This window comes from Ciconia boyciana, chromosome 1 (assembly GCF_034638445.1).
Source record: "Ciconia boyciana chromosome 1, ASM3463844v1, whole genome shotgun sequence".
NCBI classification, from domain to species: Eukaryota; Metazoa; Chordata; class Aves; order Ciconiiformes; family Ciconiidae; genus Ciconia; species Ciconia boyciana.
The window spans coordinates 210959233-210978602 of record NC_132934.1 but is presented as its reverse complement, the minus strand read 5'-3'; the positions used below and the strand labels follow the sequence as shown (position 1 = coordinate 210978602).

The 19370-nt window shown below is 39.2% G+C and overlaps 1 protein-coding gene across 3 annotated transcripts in view; it reads right to left on the bottom strand.

The window, feature by feature from the left end:
* The window catches only part of GRM5 (glutamate metabotropic receptor 5), a 283519-nt gene that overhangs the window by 15044 nt on the left and 249105 nt on the right, over positions 1-19370 (bottom strand). For all 3 annotated transcript variants that reach the window (XM_072855113.1, XM_072855124.1, XM_072855133.1), the window contains exon 7: positions 10066-11005. In XM_072855113.1, the coding sequence (XP_072711214.1) occupies positions 10066-11005 (940 nt within the window). The remainder of the gene's footprint in view (positions 1-10065; positions 11006-19370) is intronic.

Genomic DNA, 19370 nt, shown 5'->3' with positions numbered 1-19370 from the left:
AAATATTTAGCATTGTTCCTGTAGGGGCTGCTTTGAACTACAAACATACTGTGTTCTTGAGAATCAGTTCTGTGAGATTGGTCACACTGTCACGCTATCTTGACATTACATCACATTGAGCTGAATACTTTTAAAGGGGTTCTAGCTTATTGTGTGACATTTTCCCATTCATATAATGGCTAAAATAAATTATATATTATTAAGCATGGCACTTTTTGTTCCTTTAAAAAAAGATCGGCATATAAACATTGTTTGCTTAATAGCACAATTTCAGCAAGCAAAATTACTTTAAAGCCAAACTCACATTTTTTTTTTTCAAGTGTAGCATATTTTTCTTTTTTTTACAACTTATTCTAATTAAGCAATCATATGTAATTGCAGCTGGTGAATTAAAATGACATTTTTGATGGAATAATGTTATACAGCATTATACTGGCTCAAGGGAAGATTAGATCAATACCAAAATATTACCAGTATGTTTATTTACCTTCTTCCAGAAAGGGTATTTCTGAAATGTTGGACAAACCATTGTATAGGATTTTTGTACAGTAGGGTCTTATTTACACAAGACTTCTTGTTCTACTCATTCTATTCACTATGCTGAACTTCTGTCCTCTCTTCTTCAGGTATATATAACTAGAGATGCCATAGGAAGGTCTCATTACTTTATTCATTATTTCCTTCATTATGTTGAAAAGGGAAGCTACACCTCATTTGCTCTGAAGCATTTTAAATGTTAGAAACTTCTCTAGGTTTGTGAAATGGATGGATGGGGGCCTGCTTTTCAATGCCTTACCTTGGCATCAATTTTAACATACCATTTTTCATTTCTGCTGACTTATAAGAAAGAGGTTTCTCTTTTCAAATGCTTCTTATTACTTGGATCTGCTATGCTATGCTGTATATTTAATATATTACCTCTATTTTGTTTTCTACTGCTTCATATCTTTAGTGCTTGTTTATTAGATTTTTTAACCTTTCTTTTTCTACTACCTCATTATTGGATAGTAGACCGTAAAATGACTTAATTTTTTTTTTGGCAATGTATAATTGTGTTATAAGTCATCAACTGGCAGCAAACTGGATAATCACTGCAATATATAATGCTATAATCAAAACTACAGCAAATTAAGAGTTCTGTGTTTATATATTTTAACAGACACCTGCTTTGAGTTTCAGTCATAGTTATTAAAAAACATCTGTAACCAAATGCAGTTCTAAGTCAGCTGAAATTCCAGCTCTTCTACTAGTCCACACCAACTATCAGTATTCAAGTACAAATACCATTCTTTATAATTCATACAGTTATTTCCATAGTGGCAGACTGGCTCATGTCTTGTTTGGACCTTGGAAGGAGGGTGGATGTCCTAGTCTTGTTTGTCAAATTAATTACAAACCCAGTTTATATCAAAGTTTGCTCTGGAAAGTACCATAAGTTCCTTTGGTAGGCAAACCTGTGCTCAGGTCAGATGGTAGTTTGCAACAGCATCTACATCATGCGAGCTAATGGACATGGGACCATCTGCATGGCTTGTCTGGGTGCTTTTCAGCATGACTGATAAGGGCAATATTGATATAGTATATGGTGACATTTATTCGTCACCAGAATTCTGAGAGACAGGCTTGAAGATGGATAAAAAGGTAAAAGGGGTAGACACTGCTGTTAAAAAATAGAAAGCTCCTCCTCAGCTCTTTCTTCCTCTAAAAAAAAAATCAAACTGCTGGGTCCCATCTTCACTTTTCCTTGCTTTTCTTTTTTGTAGCACACTAGCAAGAATGCATTTTGCAATCTAGAGCATATTTGTGTAACAGTAGGCAGGGAACTGTTTACAACGTAATTTAATTTGCACAGTTCAGCTATGATACTTAGTTCAAAACGATGGGGAAGCCATCTTAATAATAGAAATAATTTCAAAAATTAGGCTTGAATACATGTGCTAGTTAATGCAGCCAAACAATTGATATCAGTCAATCACTATTTTAATTAAATTTGAGGAGAAAATTCAAAACAACAACGCTAGCACTGTACACAAATTAAAAATCACTGTAATCAGGACATTCAAGAATATAAATACATTATACAGATGGAATGTTTTAGCAGTAATTTATCAAAATCTTTCAGACCTAATACCTTTCACTGAGTTTCATAAAATATTCTTCAGTCATTTCACAATAGTTGAAGTTTAATTAATCACAGTATCAAGCTTGTCCAAAAAGACACCAAGACTAAATTATTCAGGGAAAAATGAAGGACTCAAACCATTCAGTAATCTCTTAATCTAAATTTTTGTAGCATATTAGATTAAAATAGCTCTGAATGATCCATTTGGGAACTGATTCATTAATAAATGCAGACTAATCAGTCAAAAAGATAATGACTTCCTCTAAAGAGTCAAATATTTTTTCCTGCATGCATCAAAATTCTTTTCTAGCAAGGCTATGAAGTAAACAAATAATATCTTGTTGTATCAGTATGACTAGATTTTGTTTTTTTAAATAAGAGCAATACCCATTGAGCCAAACCTTCACCTCATGTAAATTGTTACCTGCTCCTATAACATTATGTCATGTAAGAAGCTTACCCCTCACTTTTTTGCCATCGTCTCATAGTGCAAAGCCATCTAAGCACTTCCATGCAATTTGTGGTCGATGGTGCCCTTAAACAGCATCTGTGGAAATTAACTTTTTTTTTGGTACATGATGATTTCGCAGTGACATCTTTTGCCTTGCAGTAATCTCTGGCCCTGTTTTGTGCAGCACTTTCACTTTTCAGATTCCACTGGGATTTATTGCACTGAGAGGAGCAATGGCTAAAAGCTGTTCACTGCTGCAGTTCAAGGATGGTGCAGGTCATTTCTATAATGTATCTTCTTAAGCATTAGTTCTCCTGATTCACATTCTTCAATAATCTCCTGTTTAGTTCTTCATACACACAAGAGTTGATTTAAATAACTAAAGTCACCAATAAATTATTTGTCCATTCTGTAAAACTTCAGGATTTCAAATAATGTCCCTTTTTTTCTGCAGCTAAATAAAACCAGAATTGTAAAGGTCTTTTAGTGTAAAGCTAATAATAAAAGCCTGGTGCATGGGGCTCTTGTGGGGTAGAAGAGACCCAGCCTGGAATCTCTCCTCTGCCATTGTCTGACATTAAAAATCATTGTTCTTTCCAACAGGCTAGAAAATAACTCTCTGCCTTTTCCAATCAGTGTTTATTTTATACAAGACAGAATGGCTCCATCAGGCTCCAGTAAGAAAGCAATTCATGCTGGCATAACTGACAGGCTGCTGATATAACTACATACGAGAGGTGATACACCAGTCTTGAGCTCAGTATCGTGAGGTTACAACCTCTTCTATATTCGGTTTTGTGTTTCTATGAGTAAACCAGTGCAACTACCTGCAGAAACTGCAGAACCAATGATTTTTATGCAGTCTGTGACTGTTATTCTACGTATTGGGAAAGTTGTGTTTTCCCTTGTTTTGCCAGACAATGGACCTGAGAGAGTGTTAGTCTTAGGGTACCGTATCATCAGTCAGATTGCCGAGTATCTCAGCCCTTTTGTTGTGAAAATTTTAAGCATGAACCTGTAACCCATGCCCTGACAAAGTGCGGTAAGTAAAAAGTTTTTACAAATTAATTTGGAAGAGAAGTGTAGTCTTCTTTTATCATAATTCAAAATGTGACAAAGAAATTGTTCAAGCTGCATATAAATGAAGACAAAATTGGCACTTGTATTATAAGAAATGTGTCCCAGTAGAATATGCTGTGGCAGAAACTCATGGTAAGTATCTTTCTCAATGGGCGTACATGTGAGGAATGTGAGCCAGCTTCAGCTTTCCACAAAACTTCCCCAGTTTTTCTTGTACTCTGTCTTCTTTACAGGACTGAAATCTCCATGTCAAATAACAGCCCTGTTTCATCTCTCAGGCAACTTATCTTTCTGAGGCATAGGAAATTTGAATCTCTCACGTTTACATCTGAAATCCTCATGCTGGTAACTCACACACATATTCTAAAAACATTTGAATCACAGCTTGATGGCCATAGCTTCAAATCTATCCACTTATTCATGGATGTGGCTTTCAACCAGTCAAAATTTGATATCTGGGCAATGGGAATCGCATGGACTGCATCTTGGAGCCCCTTGGCATGGTGTGTGTAACAGTGGCAGAGGTTTATTCTGATGGGGATTCGCATTTGTCTGGAAACTCAGTGTCTTCCCAGGGCTTTCCTGATGCAACATAGCAGTAGTCAGACCTTGAAGAAGTTGTAACAGCTAAGATCTCCCAAGTTAGTTCAAGGCTGAAATTTTCAGTTCGCTTGTTTTTTCAGTGGTTTAAATGGATTTTGATCAGATTCAGAATTACAAGGAATGTTTGAAAAATTTCCTGAGAAAAAAAGGGTGGGTTTTTTTGAGAAATATCAGTTCAGGCTTCTGAAAAACTCATCTCAAGATTTTGATGCTGAGATACGTTGTGCTGATGTATGATATAAAATTTAGATTTTTAAACCATGAGTGGCAGCTTCTAGGCTGATCCAAGCATATTTTTCTTATTTTGTGGATTAAAATAGCTCCTGTTTGAATTGTAACAAAACAGATATAGTCAGTCATAAGAGGGGAAAAGAGAGAGAACAGATAAGGAGGAAAACCAGCTGTTCCTTGAAGAAAAAAGAGCACACAGTGTGATGGTAGACACCTGTTTCCAAAATATTTCATTATGGCACAGTTTGGGACTGTCTGATGTAAACACTAAGTATAGCCACTGGTGGTCCAGGGCTGAATCCAGTCCAGTGGAAAAATCTACCTTGCTTATCATGTCTTCCTCATAGGAGACAGGGAATGGCATTTAACAGCATGTGAGCCTGGACACCTGAATGCTTTTTCTGATGCCTGTGCAAGGCAGGCACTCAGTCCCTCAAGCTGATATTACTGTACCAGTGTAGTGCTTGAGAGGGAGAAAAAATGCTCCCAAATGGCACCTGATTCTTAGGTGGATGAGTGCGCTTCTTTGTCTAAGTTGAGTAAGGAAAAACAAAATTAATAGTGATTTATAGAATAAAACTTCTGTGCTTCACCTGAGGGTGAGTGTTGGCTCACTAGAGCAAGGGATCCCCACTCCTGAATGAAAGCTGTCAGTCCTATCACTTCTGCAGATGTATACAGAGAAATGCTCAGTTCTGCAATCACACAGTGGTAGGCAAACTTCTTAAGAGGACAAGATAATACATTAAAAACAAAAGAGTAGTTCATTTGCTTTGACAGCCACAGTTTATGTTTAATTATTTAGGAAATACCGCATCATGTAGTAAATCCAGGTGGAATAAAGCATCACTGCCACACTGAGCTATTAAACTTTAATCTCAATGGGATTTGTGAGTTGCTATGGATAAGTGTCTATGATAAGGTGCAGAAATTGATATGCATCTTTTTTCTGTTGTCTAGTATTGTGCTGTTCACATCTGTATGGAGGAATTATGTGCAATACCACAAACATCCAATGTGTCTTGAATATGGCTAACATTATCTGACTTTGCTGGTGATAATTCTTTCCTGTTGAGTGATCATATCTACCTGCCTGGGTAACAGATTGAAAGTACTGCTCAGTCCTTTTGCTTAAATGAATAGTTACTTTCAGCAATCCTAACTCATTTAGAAGGTGATAATCTGTCTTGTATTGTTTCAGGAGAGTACTTTTGGCTTTTACTCGGCACCTACCAGCACCTACCAGTCTTTTGAGAACATGGTAGAAGAAACCTAAATGAGTCCTACGTCATCACAGGGAGAATGGCCAACTGGCAGTTAAAAAACACTTTAGCTGCCTAATTCCTTTCTTCTGCCTCTCACTGTCACTGCAAAAATAAAGGGGGATGCATATGAACTAAGCCTCTAATCTCCAAGCGAAGAGCCTTACCTTGGGATCGCAATGGTGTTTTCTGACCTCACTCTTCTTTCAGAAGTTCCCACCTCACTGCCTGAACACCTCTGCTGTTTGTGTCCAGGCCACAGCCTGATCTATAGGAGGGTGCCAGGTTGCTCTTGATTTTCCCATAACATGTTACAGTCTGGAACAGTGCAGAATTTGCTGCTGAAGCAACTGAGGAACCTTGAAGGTGGGTTGGGGACCTCCAAAAGAAGCAGCTGAGGGCAGGAACCACTGTAACATCTACAACCATTGGAGAATTGGAGAGGAGGAGCATTGGCTGCACTGTGAAGATTTGGGAGCAATTTAAAGGGCAGAGAGAAAACTATTGGTAGGATTTTTAAGACTTGCTTAGTACATATGTGTGGGAGAGATAGTGTTTAGGTCTGTTTTTAACACTTTTGTGGTCACTCAGAACAGTTTATTACCTGCTTTAAAGGAAAGCAAGCTTGCTTTTCTACAGGTAGGTGGAGGGACATGCATGTATTTAAAGGTTCAGTATATGTAGGCTTGGAAAATGGAGCATGTGTGGTTTGGGCCATTTAAAAACATGTTTCAGAAGAGATAAACACCTACAGTTAAATTACTGTGTGAAATCCAGGGCTAAGATATTAGAAAGGTAAGAGAAACTTTGGAATATGTGCTCTATCCCCCAGGACAAGGTAGCATGACTGAGACCTTTTGGTGTGCAGTCCTGGCTAGAAATATCACAGCAGCAGCTCTTGTAGCAGAAATATACAGTCCTTATCTTACCTGGGATACAGTTATTTCAGAATGAGGAGAGGATAAATTAGCCCTCAATTTTGGACTCTTGCAAAAGGGCTGTGTAGCATATGTGATAATAGTTCCTGGGATGTTAAGGTAGGATTTCCCCAATTTATTTATGGCCTTCCTAGTCCCTGTGAAATTAACTGGTAAGATAACTGGAAGCAGAAGGTCCAGATGCCTCTCTGCACAGGTTGTGTGGCTTTGACTCCAGCTATGTAGTGTTCAGCATTCTTCTTTGTGGAGTTGCTTTTGATAATGACTGGTTTGTTAGCCCTACTTTTAAATGAAGGTAGAATATATTTTGGTAAGTACTGCTGAATCACAATAGCCTACATGAAATGGTTTTCATTTCACTAGGTAATGAATAGTTTTACTCTCTCCTTCTACATTATTTCAGTATGTGAAGATTCATTCCAACACATATCCACAGCTTGCCTGAGTTTTCTTAATTGAAGAACACCACATGCAAAAAGTCACTTAGGACTCTAACAGATGCATTGCTTTATTTAGGCAAAAGCAGTCTTGTTATCTCATTTTGCAGCTGATGTGAAAGCTCCGAACGGAGCATTGGCATTATCTGTTTGACAATGATTTGATGCGATACTACACTGTGCTATAAATTAGTGTCAAGAAGCAAAATGCTAATGATAGGGGCCCCTCTACGCACTGGTGACTTAAATAGCATGTTTCTTTAAAATTCAACAGTGACTCACTCTTTTTTAAATAAAACCCCTCTGAGCTATTTAAATAATGCCATGTAGCTCTAGTGCATATTTCCTTTGATTCTGAGTACTTCAGTGTTTACTTGAAGAAGTATCCAAACAAGCTTTTGAGCATTGTACTGAACAATACCTTGAAACATATTACTTTGTGCAATGAGATTTTTTTAAAGAAATGTTTGAATATTAAGTAAAATGGTTGGACTCTGTTTGTTCATGCTCTACAGTAAGCAGAATTAAAGCTGGAAGTGGTTTTCTGTTCTTTCTTGGAGATGATATCAGACATAGGTGAAGTCCTGAGCAGCATTTTAAATTTACTCAGCACATTTCGGGACTCCGTTTTGTTTTCTTTCATGCAACCAAATAGGCATTGATTAGAGACAGTTTCCCATGATCGATGGAATCAGTTTGCTGTTGGATTCACAGACCCTTCAGGCACACACTGACTGAGCACTGCTAAACTCACTGGCACAATCACAGTTTAACCAGCTGAGGATTCAGACACATGCATTTAGGAGTGTCTTCTTTGTTGCAGGTTTAAGTGTTGATGAACACTACTGATAACATGAAAGTTTTTCTCCAGGTTTCAGATGAAATGTTCTAGTTCTTATCTAGGTAAATATGTCAATATATCAGCTTTGTGCTGCCTTTTTCATTCCTACACACACATATCGGGCACTCTCAAAATCCTGGAAGACTTTTCCAGGATAGTGCTATTGAAAAAGAAGTCATTGTCAATGATGACCTATTACATTCTGCTAATAACTCTCTACCGCAGGTGTTATCTACATATTGAGGGATATAAAGAAATGGAAACAGAGCCCTCAAAAGAAGAAAATACACCTTGTCTTTTAGGATATTTAATAGCAGGGTACACTCCTTACTTTTCAGAACAAAACAAAGATTTAGAGCAGTGTCTTTCAAAACTGGGCCTTAACAGATGACAAACAAATCCTTCCCAAGCCCAATATCTTCCCGTCATCTATAACTTCATCTTGTTGAGTAAAAAAGTTGTGAGATAGCAAATGAGCTCTGCAGCAAAAGTTAGGGAAAATAATAGTGATCTCAAAGAGGAAGAATGCCCTCCTATTGAGGACATGTTATGAAGAATGTCTCTTTTAGCTGGCCCAGAAGTGGTTATAGGGCTTCTAACCTGAACACCTGTATGTCATTCAGGCATACAGAGGTTGTAGAAAAGGACATTTCAGGTAACCATCAATTAAACTGATAAAGATTTATCAGTTTAAAATATCATCCTACACTGCACCTGGAAATGAACTGGAAGATACCATCATTAACAGATCATAGGTATAAAATATCTTGTAATAGACTGGCCTTTTCTATACCAATTAAAAGTTGCTGAAAGACAAGCATTAGTAATAATCTGACAGAAACAAAGCGTCACTTTGGCATAATCTGTCCTGCAGGTATTACTAATAAAATCCTCCCTCGAGTCTAAATTGTGGTTCACACAAAAAAGGAAGTACATGCCCTCATTCCATGCCACCTCCAGCTGTGACAATGATATGTCTGGAAATATTCATATTATCAATCCTAAAATCCATGTGTGTTTCAATGAGGAGGAAAATCTAGCTACTTGTCACTTCCAGGCTAGACATGTATAGTAGAGGAATGGCAAAGCTGTTTCTCTGCACTTTCATCTAGGCAGAATTCTTTGTTTATGCCAGCAATTAAATAACCCAAATCATTGGCATAGCACCCATATCAAAAGTGAAAGGGATCAAAAGATGAAAATTAACTACTGGGCTGGGTGCACTTCTACACACTCTGTCTATGAAGCAGGACTGTATTTCCACTCCAGAGCTCTCCTTTCTCTTCAGTGTTCACTTACTTTAATTTTTATACACTGAACATACAAGTTGTCTTCATGATCACTGAATTAAAATAATTCCTTTGAAAGAAACAAAGAAATATCTCACAAGGGAGTATCTGTTCAATGGCAGGAAGGGTAGCAAGAGCAGGGCCTGTGAGCACCTGAATTTGATGGAGTTAAGAGGATGAATACAGAAAAAAGGTATTGAGAAAGGTAAAGAAGAGAAGACAGGTGAGGACAAAAAGAAAGAAAACAGGAAGAGATAGTACAAGACAGGAAAATCAAGGGAATAGGAGAAAAAAGTATAACAGAAGAGTCATATGAAACAAATCCTCAGATGCCTGAGAGTGGCTGCTCACGATGCCACTTGTATTTATTACTCCATCTTGATTATGTAGCACTAGCAGCAATCCTGTTGTCTTACTGCTGTGACTAGAGGCAAAATACAGACACTATGCAAGTCATTCAAGGAAAAGAGATTGTAAATGGGTGCATTCAGGACAAGGCAATGAGTTATCTTTCTTGCTCTGATTTTTTTTTTCCTCCCAAGGTCTTGTTTCCCTCCCTACATTAAGTGTACAGTTGACACAGCCAGTACTTCCAGGCTTGCAATTGTTTGCCCATTATTCTGTCCCCTGTTTTTGCACAGTGTTTTGACTAAATCAAACCCAAAACTGTTACAGATGTAGGATAGAGGACTCACTCCTCTCCCATTGCAGAGGCAAAGGGAATTAATATATTTTCCTTTTTCCTTCCACTATTAGTAACTCTCAGAAGATCATAATTACTTCCCCACACTCCCCCATTAGCAAACTTTACCTAAGGGTTTCACCAGATGATCCCCTTCTTTTCCACAGGTTCACCAGGCTGCTTGAGCGGCTTGCAGCTGAAGATGACTTTCCATCCCCTACATGCATGCGGACCACAGTCGACGTGGTGAATGCGCTGCGTACGTTCCTTTCAGGCTTAGCAAGGATGATATAGACCTTGGGCACAAACATACAGCCAAGGGCCACCGTGGCACTCAGACTCACTGAGAAACACATGGTGATTATCTTGTAGTTGCTTCCAAAATATATTGGCACAAAAGCCAGCCAAATGATGCAGGTGGTATACATCGTAAAGGCAATATACTTTGCTTCATTGAAATTAGCTGGGACGTTTCTTGTCTTAAATGCATAAAAGGTGCAACTCAAAATTAATAATCCATTATATCCAAGGGGAGTTACAACACCCAAGTTGGTGGTGTTACAAATCAGGTAGACCTCTCGGATGCTTGGGTAATCATGCATTATATCTGGTGGTTCCATTATAAAGAGGGCAACAATTATGCCTAATTGTATACATATCAAGATAAACGCAATAACCAGTTGGGCGCAGGCACTCATGAACCTAGGTTTCTTTGTACAAATTTTCTTCTTGCTGCCAGCCAGGATTCTTGCAATGCGGTTAGTTTTAGTTACTAGAGCAGAATAACTCATAGCTGGGGAGAGGCCAATGCCAATTCGTTGAAGATAACAGTAAATCTGTTGAGGTTTTGCGATGAGACAGAAAGTGCACAAGTAACCCAAGCAGATGCCAGCTAGAATGATGTAGCAAAGTTCTCGGCTGGATGATTTGACCACTGGAGTATCACGGTACATTATGAATATAGCTGTAACAAACAAGGTGGCCAGCAGACCCAAACATGCAAAAACAACTGCTGCAATTGGTTCAGGATCACCCCATCTGAGATACTGGACTGGGATGAGGTCACAACCTACAGAAAAAGAAAAAAATAAGGTAAACTGAAGTATATAGGAGTGAGATTCTTTAATGATATAGTTACAGATTTTCCTGATATTTCTCTTCTTTTCCTGGTCCTGGTTTCAGCTGGGATAGAGTTAATTTTCTTCCTAGCAGCTGGTATAGTGCTGTGTTTTGGATTTTAGGATGAGAATAATGTTGATAACACACTGATGTTTGAGTTGTTGCTAAGCAGTGCTTACACTGGTCAAGGCCTTTTCAGCTTCCCATGCTCTGCCGGGTGCACAAGAAGCTGGGAGGGGGCACAGCCAGGACAGCTGACCCCAACTGGCCAAAGGGCTATTCCATACCATATGGCGTCATGCTCGGTATAGAAACTGGGGGGAGTTGGCCGGGGGGTAACTGCTTGGGGGTGGGCTGGGCGTTGGTTAGCGGGTGGTAAGCAATTGCATTGTGCATCACTTGTTTTGTACATTCTTTTATCATTATTATTATTATTGTTATTATTATTATTTTCTCTTCCTTTGCTGTCCTATTAAACTGTCTTTATCTCAACCCACGGGTTTTACTTTTTTTTTCTGATTTTCTCTCCCATCCCACTGGGAGCAGGGAGAGGGTGAGCGAGTGACTGTATGGTGCTTAGTTGCCAACTGGGGTTAAACCACAACATTCCTCTTCAGGAAGGTGCTATTATAATGAGTATAGGCTAAGATTATGTTAATATAATGGCACAATAAACGCTTTTCAGTGACAGCTTATTTCAGTAATACAGTTGATCTGGAGTATAACACGATGAATGAAAAAATAGCCAAGCTGATTAAGATAAGTCACCTTTCTTTACAGTGGAATTTTCCTTTTAAATTGTTTTAAATGTAGTGATTTATGAACAAATTTCAGAATCAAGTTGCATTACCTCAGTGCAAAATGCTTCAGAGTTGTCTGCATACTATATGCACTTAAAGGACCAGAGGCCAATCCTGCTAGTTATATTAGTGAAGGATATTGGTACTTGTTTAATGATTATGGAGAGGAATCTTACACATTCTAGCTGTCAAGAAAAAGAGTGTGCTTCTTTCTCAGATATGCTACCTTTTGTCTAACAAAAATTTTCTAGGATCAGAGTTGCAGAAAATAGGTAATTTGGGATGGCACACCCTGTTCACTTCTTTATCTGTCATTCATCCTTTTGAGGCTTCTGAGGAATTAAAACCTCATCTAACTCGTGAAATCAAACTGAATTCAATAAATTAGTGTCAAAGCTGAATTAGCAGTGCAACCCATCTAAGGACACTTGTTTTTCAGTCTATGTATAGGTTTTAATAAGTCATTCTATGTAAGCGTGTCATAGGAAGTCAAAGAAGCTTTTCATTCCACAGTGTGCAGATCAATGGACAGGAGTAAAAGCTGGCAGAAAAATTGTTGCTGACGTCCCTCCTCCATCCCTCCTTTCTTTTTGCACTGTAAGGCCTGGGTAGGAATACAGGGGGAGGACCTTGATGTTCTGGAGTGCAACTTCCTGACAATAGTAGACACGCTGGCACTGCCAGCCAAGGCAGGACTGCTGGAAGGAGAAGATGGAGTGGAGGAAATGCAACTAAAAGCTTTTATTTTCCTTATGCTTGTATTAAGCTTGACTAACCTTGATTGCAAAATCTAAATGACTTCACAATTTAGGATTGTTGTAATCAGGTTGCTGTCTTCTTGTTAGGTCAGACAGAAGGGTGTTAGCCTGCCTTGGGGTGGGTGGTGGCAAGGCACTTTGCCCCATGGGGATGGAGCACTGGGTGCTCACATCTGTATTTTTAGCAGTGCCGGTAATTATCAGTCTGATGGGCATCTAGATGCCAAGCAATCCCAATTAATTAGGGAACCTGGGACCTCAATGACTTGATGAACAGAAGTAAATGTAGACATCAGGACTATAATTTAGGAATTTCTACATGCAAGATCTACACTTTGCTTTTTGCTTTATTTTAAGTGGAGCTTAAAGTTTTTCCAAATCTGCCACTGACATTCTTAGTAGTAAAAATCATTTCATGAAATAGTATGGGTAGATATTAGGTTTAGCTCCTCTCTTCTCCTAGTATTTCTGTATTCTATATCTCTACACAATTCATATTATCAAAAATATAATACCTACAATAAGGTGGTATACTCAAAAGATTGTGTGGCAGAAATACAAGGCAGATGATAGTTCTGTATTCTTGCAGAAAAGTCAGAAGGATTAGGATCAACAAGTCTTTAACATTAGTGTAGTTAAAGGATACAAATTTGCAGTCACTCCAGTGTAGCAGAATTGTGCTCTTAGTTACTAAACGCAGATTAATTTGCCATCCATATTTTAACTGCTTTGGTGTGCAGACCTTTCTTTTGAAATAATAAAATTATTACCACATCTTACTGTAACAAAGACATTTAGATTTTTATGGAACACTGTCATAGCATTAGTTGATGATACCTATTTGACTCTTGTTGGTTTTAAAGGATTTACTAGTTCATTGTGAGGGAGACACTGTATTTCATTTTGACTTCATCAAGATTAATGTTGCACAGGAATCACATCATTAAAATCAACATTTTATACCAGTGAGAGTGGTGGAAGAAGGGTGAAAACCAGAAAGCATACTCTGGTGTGTGCAGATATTCCCATGTGGTATCTTCCCCAAAAAGTTTTGTGAGTAAAAGTGACTTGTAAATCTATTTCAGATTTTACCAAAATTTAATTAATGTTTTTGGGAAACAAACTGTTACCAGCTTCTAATACTACTATATATTCTTGGACAGGAAATTTGAAGAGAAAAGGTCTTTATCTGACATCTGGCCTTTACATGCAGACAATGATATAGGGGCTGAATTTTGCTCAGTTTCTAATGTTGCAGCAGGGGTGAATCATAACCAAGCATTTCTCATTAGTTTCAGACTGTTTCATGCCTTCTTTGCTTTATTACTCTTTTTACATTCTCTTAATAAAATACCTGAGAAAAGAGTTGAAAACTTGTCCCATTTTTTCCCCCATCACTGGGTATACTTTACAAGGAGAATGCTAAACTGTGCAATGATTTATTCCTCAATTAAGATTTAAGGACTGGATAGTCTTCATAAAGCAATGATTGGTGAGGTTTTCATATAATAGCTTTGCAGCTAATGGTTTCTGACAATGGCACTTTGCAGAAACGGACAACTAGATCAAGTAAAAGAAATATGGGAAAACAGCACTGTGAAATATGTGAAAACAGCACAGGTTAGGTTGATGGCCAGGATTATACCAAGGCAAAAGCTGAAAAATGGTAACATAAGACGAACTCATTCCTATGCCCTAAATATGTGTATTCCCCATGGTAATTTGGACAAGATCCTGCCCCACAGCCTACCTCTTACATTTCATCAACATCTCCAAGCACCTGGAAAGTCTTCTCTCCTAGCTGGCTCAGAAACTCCAGGTGGAACAGAGCCAGCAGCCTTGTCTCATGGTCCCTGCAGTGTGCTGAGGCAATCTTTGGCTTGTGGAAAGGCTGTTAAGAGCCAGTCCAATTTGGAGCTGGTGTCGAGTTTTTCTACTCTGTGCTGAAGAGTGCACTGCGTCTGGGACTGGAGCCCCAGTAAAATTGACATAAAACTGCCTCTATGTTCTTCTGGCCAGAAACGTAGCCAGTGGGAGGAAGGTACTAGATAAGCATGTGAATAGCAAGACAAGCAGTATAAAAAGACAGAGTCCCATTTGACACACTAGGGAAAGGTTTTCTGAAAGGAGCATCAAAAATCACCAGCAAATTACAGATAAGGATGTATAAGGATCTTCTGGGGAAAAAAAAAGGTTCTGATATTTTAGAAAAAAATCTGGCTACTTCAGGGATGGGTAAATTGTGCCATAAGCAAGGAGACGAGAAGCTCTTGAAGGCTTGACCACTGCCATAGGTCTATTAGTACCCTGCGCTCTCTCTCTAGAGGTAAACTGGTCATTTATTTCTGATCTTTCATATTGCATTAAAATTAGTTCATGTGGGAGAAGAGTTCACAGATATGAAGCACTGTATTATAGTCCATATTTTCTGGGGATTTGATCTTGACACTGTTTTAATTTGATATTATAGCCTTGACACCTACGAGACTTTACCATGCCTTCAGCATCCATAAAACTGTATTAGCTTAGCACTGAAAATCCCTTTCATGGTAGGCAATATAAAATACATAATTAAACTAGTTCCAAAGGTAAACATGACAGACTAAGGTTTGTGAATAGGATGCACTCTGGAAAGTGAAGGGAATTCAGTGAAGTCTCTTAAGTCAACATCATGAGCTAAAGCTCACTGAATCTGCACATGGAGACTAAAACTGACAGAAAATTACTGCTGGTTTAGTTAAGTCCTAAATATTTTTCAGTGGGTTTTGGCATCCTGGGCAGTGAGTTCAAGGCGTTGATCCCCCCCAAAAACCAAACCCAAATACTTGGTTTTCTTGGTAACTTTTCACAAAGCCTTCCATGGATAGCAGAAGTCCAAACACCAAGGCTGAAATCTAAACAACAACCTAGCCACATCTTAGTTGTGAATGACAGTCTCCACATAGGATTTGGTACACATTATTCAAAGTATATCAATGTTATGCTGTTAGATATTTTATATTAATGCTTCTGAATGTTTCCCTATTTATAATCCCAAAAGATGGGAGACGGGATATCTTGATTAGTTATTTGGGTTTTCACATATGGAGAGCTGAGGTGCAAAAATGTAGGAGTCAGAGTAAAAATCTAGATGAAGCTGGCAGTGTAGCTTTTTTTTTTTTTTTTTTTTAAATAAAACCCAAACTTGTTACCCAAACTGACAAGGCAAAAGTGAGGATTACACTCTCCAATGTCCTGGGTGAGAAATCAGCCCCTTGACCCCCACATGGAATGTGAACCAACTGAAGTGAGAGAGGACATTTTTATCATTTCACTACTAAGTTCTGGTGCTATGGTAAACTATTACAGTCACCAGTTCTTTGCCCTGTTCTGGTGGGGCCTTTTGTAGTTGCTGCAATAGCAGGGCATGTAGAGGTGACCATGTGTTGGTTTCTTAGCTGCTGCAGTTCCCAGGCTGGCACATTTACTGAAACCGTCAGCAAAGGCAGGTTTGCACAGTCAATGGATGCAGCTGAGGACTGTGCATGTGTTTATTCTGCCACCTCTGCAGGGCAGGAGTTGGGATCGGTCACATCTTAAACCATGAAAGCTGGGGCATCTGTAGCTCAGGAGCCTAAGGCCCTAGTAACTCAAATATACCGATTTAGCTGTTCATTGCAGTAAAGGCAAGGCCATGAATCTTAGAATAATACATTAAAGTTACTCTGTGACCACATGGGGAATGATTCCTTAATTACACAAATGTGCAGAATGACTGGAACAACTGATGAATTGCAGCAATCAGGTCCATCCTTATGTTAGCTCTAATGTTTTGATTTAAGTTTCACAAAAAATGCTGGCTCTGTGTGTTGTAAATGTTTTGTTCAGAATATGTTGTGTTCAGCAAACTTTCCATAATATAAGGCACAGTCACAAATGGATCCTTCTGGCTTTATTGGCAAGTCCCCCTTCATCCAGCCCAGGAGCCTCCAAGAGCTGTTAAAGCTCAGCATTCTTGAACCAGCTCACCTGAGCCCGAAGCCCTGTGTGGCTCATGCTGGAGACTTGGGTTGTAAATGAACTGGAAGCTAAAGTCCACACTTTACCTGGAACAAACAATTGAGGGAAGTCCACAAACCCAGCAACAAGGGAGGGGCGAAAATGACAGCCAGATTATCCTGGTCATAATATTGCCACCTGAACCCTTAACTCATCCTCATCTGCTTTCTCCAAGAGGCTGGTGTGAGAGTGACTTATGCAGATGGTTACATTTCATTTGGAATAAGAAATAAGGAAGGAGAAATACAGGGCATAGAAAATCAAGGTGAAAATTGGACATTATCCTTGCTGATGTGCGTTTATAATGCTAAAAACTACCAAATAAAAATTGTGTCCTTCTACCCTCGGTCTGAATTACAGCCTTACCAATGTGGTCAAAAACAAGATCCTAGTAAAGTTTCAGCAGCAAAATCAATGTCAGCACAGGATAAATTGTGTTCTGCCTCATGCTCACAACTGTCAGACAATTGCTGAAATTACCAATAGCTGTAACTTTATTGCAAGCAACAATACAAGAAAGGAGTTTGATGGCAACAAGCAGTTATCATCTGAAAATATTTTGGGCAAGAGATGAATGATTTTTTTTTTGCTTTGGGGGGGGCAGGATCCAGTCTTATGAGACACCAAGCCTCAGACCCCTGTGGCTTCTGCCACAGCCCAAATCAGCACACTGCAGGAAGAGCCGATCAAGCCCTTGTGGGGACCTGCCCGAGATCCAACATCGAGCATCGCCCCTGCCCTTGGCCCTGCGGGTGGTTTGCGGGAGCTGCGGCAGTGGGCTGTCCAAGACGGTGCCTGGAGCCAAGGCAGCAGCAGGTTCCAGCTCTGTGTGTCCTCTGCAGCTCTCGCTGACAGGACGAGCGATGCCCTCAGGATGAGGGAGGCAGTCATCCTCGCTTCTCAGTGAGGAATCCAGATGGGTACAAGCCAAACGGGACACAGCATCAGTGTTGTCAGAGCTCTTTGAAATGGCTGTTGTGTCACTTAGAGGCGGGGTGCACTTTTTTCAGTCCTTTCCATTCAAGGGTTGTTTGGATAATCCAGCTCTTATCTGGCACTTTCAGACAGGCAGACAAGATCATGACGCTGCTATCCTGGGTTTAGTGTACCTTATTTGGTGAAAGCATTTTTGTAACTATAGTAAAAATATATATTTCTGATGTTTAGCCTTATCCTTGAGTGGCAAGAAAATTTCATTTTCATTTCAAGAGCTGTAAAAAATTTCAGCTCCTATTTTCATGGGAATCCAATTAAGAAAATCAAATAGCCAGCGTATTTGGAGTACACAGAGAATGAGGAAAATGTCAATACAGCCTGAAGATAATCCAAGTGTCACTGAAATTAACATCACCTACTTTCCTTGCAGTCCCTGAGGTCACTAGACAAAACTTTGTTTCTGTTATTGTTGTATGCTGTCCCTGAATCACAGAAAGAGAGAATAATTGCCTTTTTCCCACCTCAAAAATGTGATAACTGGACCAAGATGTTCCTATATCCACTGAAAAAGCTCTGAGATGCTGAACAAAATTTATCTGGTCTTTCCAAGGCACCCTTTTTGAATGCAGAAGGCCATGATCTCAAAGTCTCTTGGGTTTTTGGAGAACCAAAAAGCCATTCTCATCAAGCTACTGAAAAATCAATTTCATTTAGGTTTGGTCCTCAGTGTTAAGAAAATCCCTTCACTTGTATCTAAACATGCCTGGCATCTACTTCTCTTCCCTCCACTGTGAATATAATGCAAAGAAGGGCTTTGAGGAATAGTGGAGAGGTTGGCATATACTTCTGGACTTAAACCCATGAGTTTCTCCTGCTCTAATTGAGTATGTGGCTCAGCCATGCTGGCCATACTAATTTGTGAAGTGGTGCTGTAATGTATGGATGTTGCTAACACAACGCATGGGGAAGAAGGGGAGCTACAGTAGATCGGAAAGCACATCTTGATACTAAACCAGGAGGAAGAAAATGGCTTTGGGTGCATGTTGGGGTGGTACAGATAAGTTTGGAGAAAAAGAAGAGAATTACTAGTTTTTTGTCCAGGGAGGAGCCTGGTCCCTGGGGAATGTTGTATACATAAGCAATGAAACTGAAATCTGTGAGGAAATAAAATATGGGCAGCTAAACATTCCCTTTCTCTCCTCAGCTTCACTTCTAGATGGAGATATTGTCCAGTAACTGATTTAATCAAGAGAAACTCTTCCTCCCACTTGTCTTTCCCACTACCTTTGGACTTCCTGTACCTTTCTGTACTTCAGAACTCCAATGTCTTTTTCTGTTCTGAGAATAACTTCATTTTCCTACATGTTTTGCATCCCTTCTGTCTTCTCCCCTCCTGCATCTGAATTTTGATATTCCACAAGTGACTGGAAAAAAGCCTTAATCTCTCGCCCTTTCTGTGAGCAACATCCTTGCCATTACACATTTTATATAGTGAGGTTTGTGGCACAAAACTGATGCTGGTCATTGAGCATAAGAAAGATGGAGCAATGTTTTGTTGTGTGAGCCAAGAAAGGATTCAAAAAATGTTTTCATCCAAGTTCAGATCTCTGGCAAACAGTGAGGTGCAGTTTGAAAGCCGCAGCTCCACATTGAAAGCCTTCTCAGGTACTAGCTGATGTATTTACAGGTCTTTCATCTGAAGGTGGTCATGCAAGGAAGACTTATTCCAATGAGCTTTTTATATGTGTAGCCTTGTGGAGCTGGCATTACCTAAGACATGGCT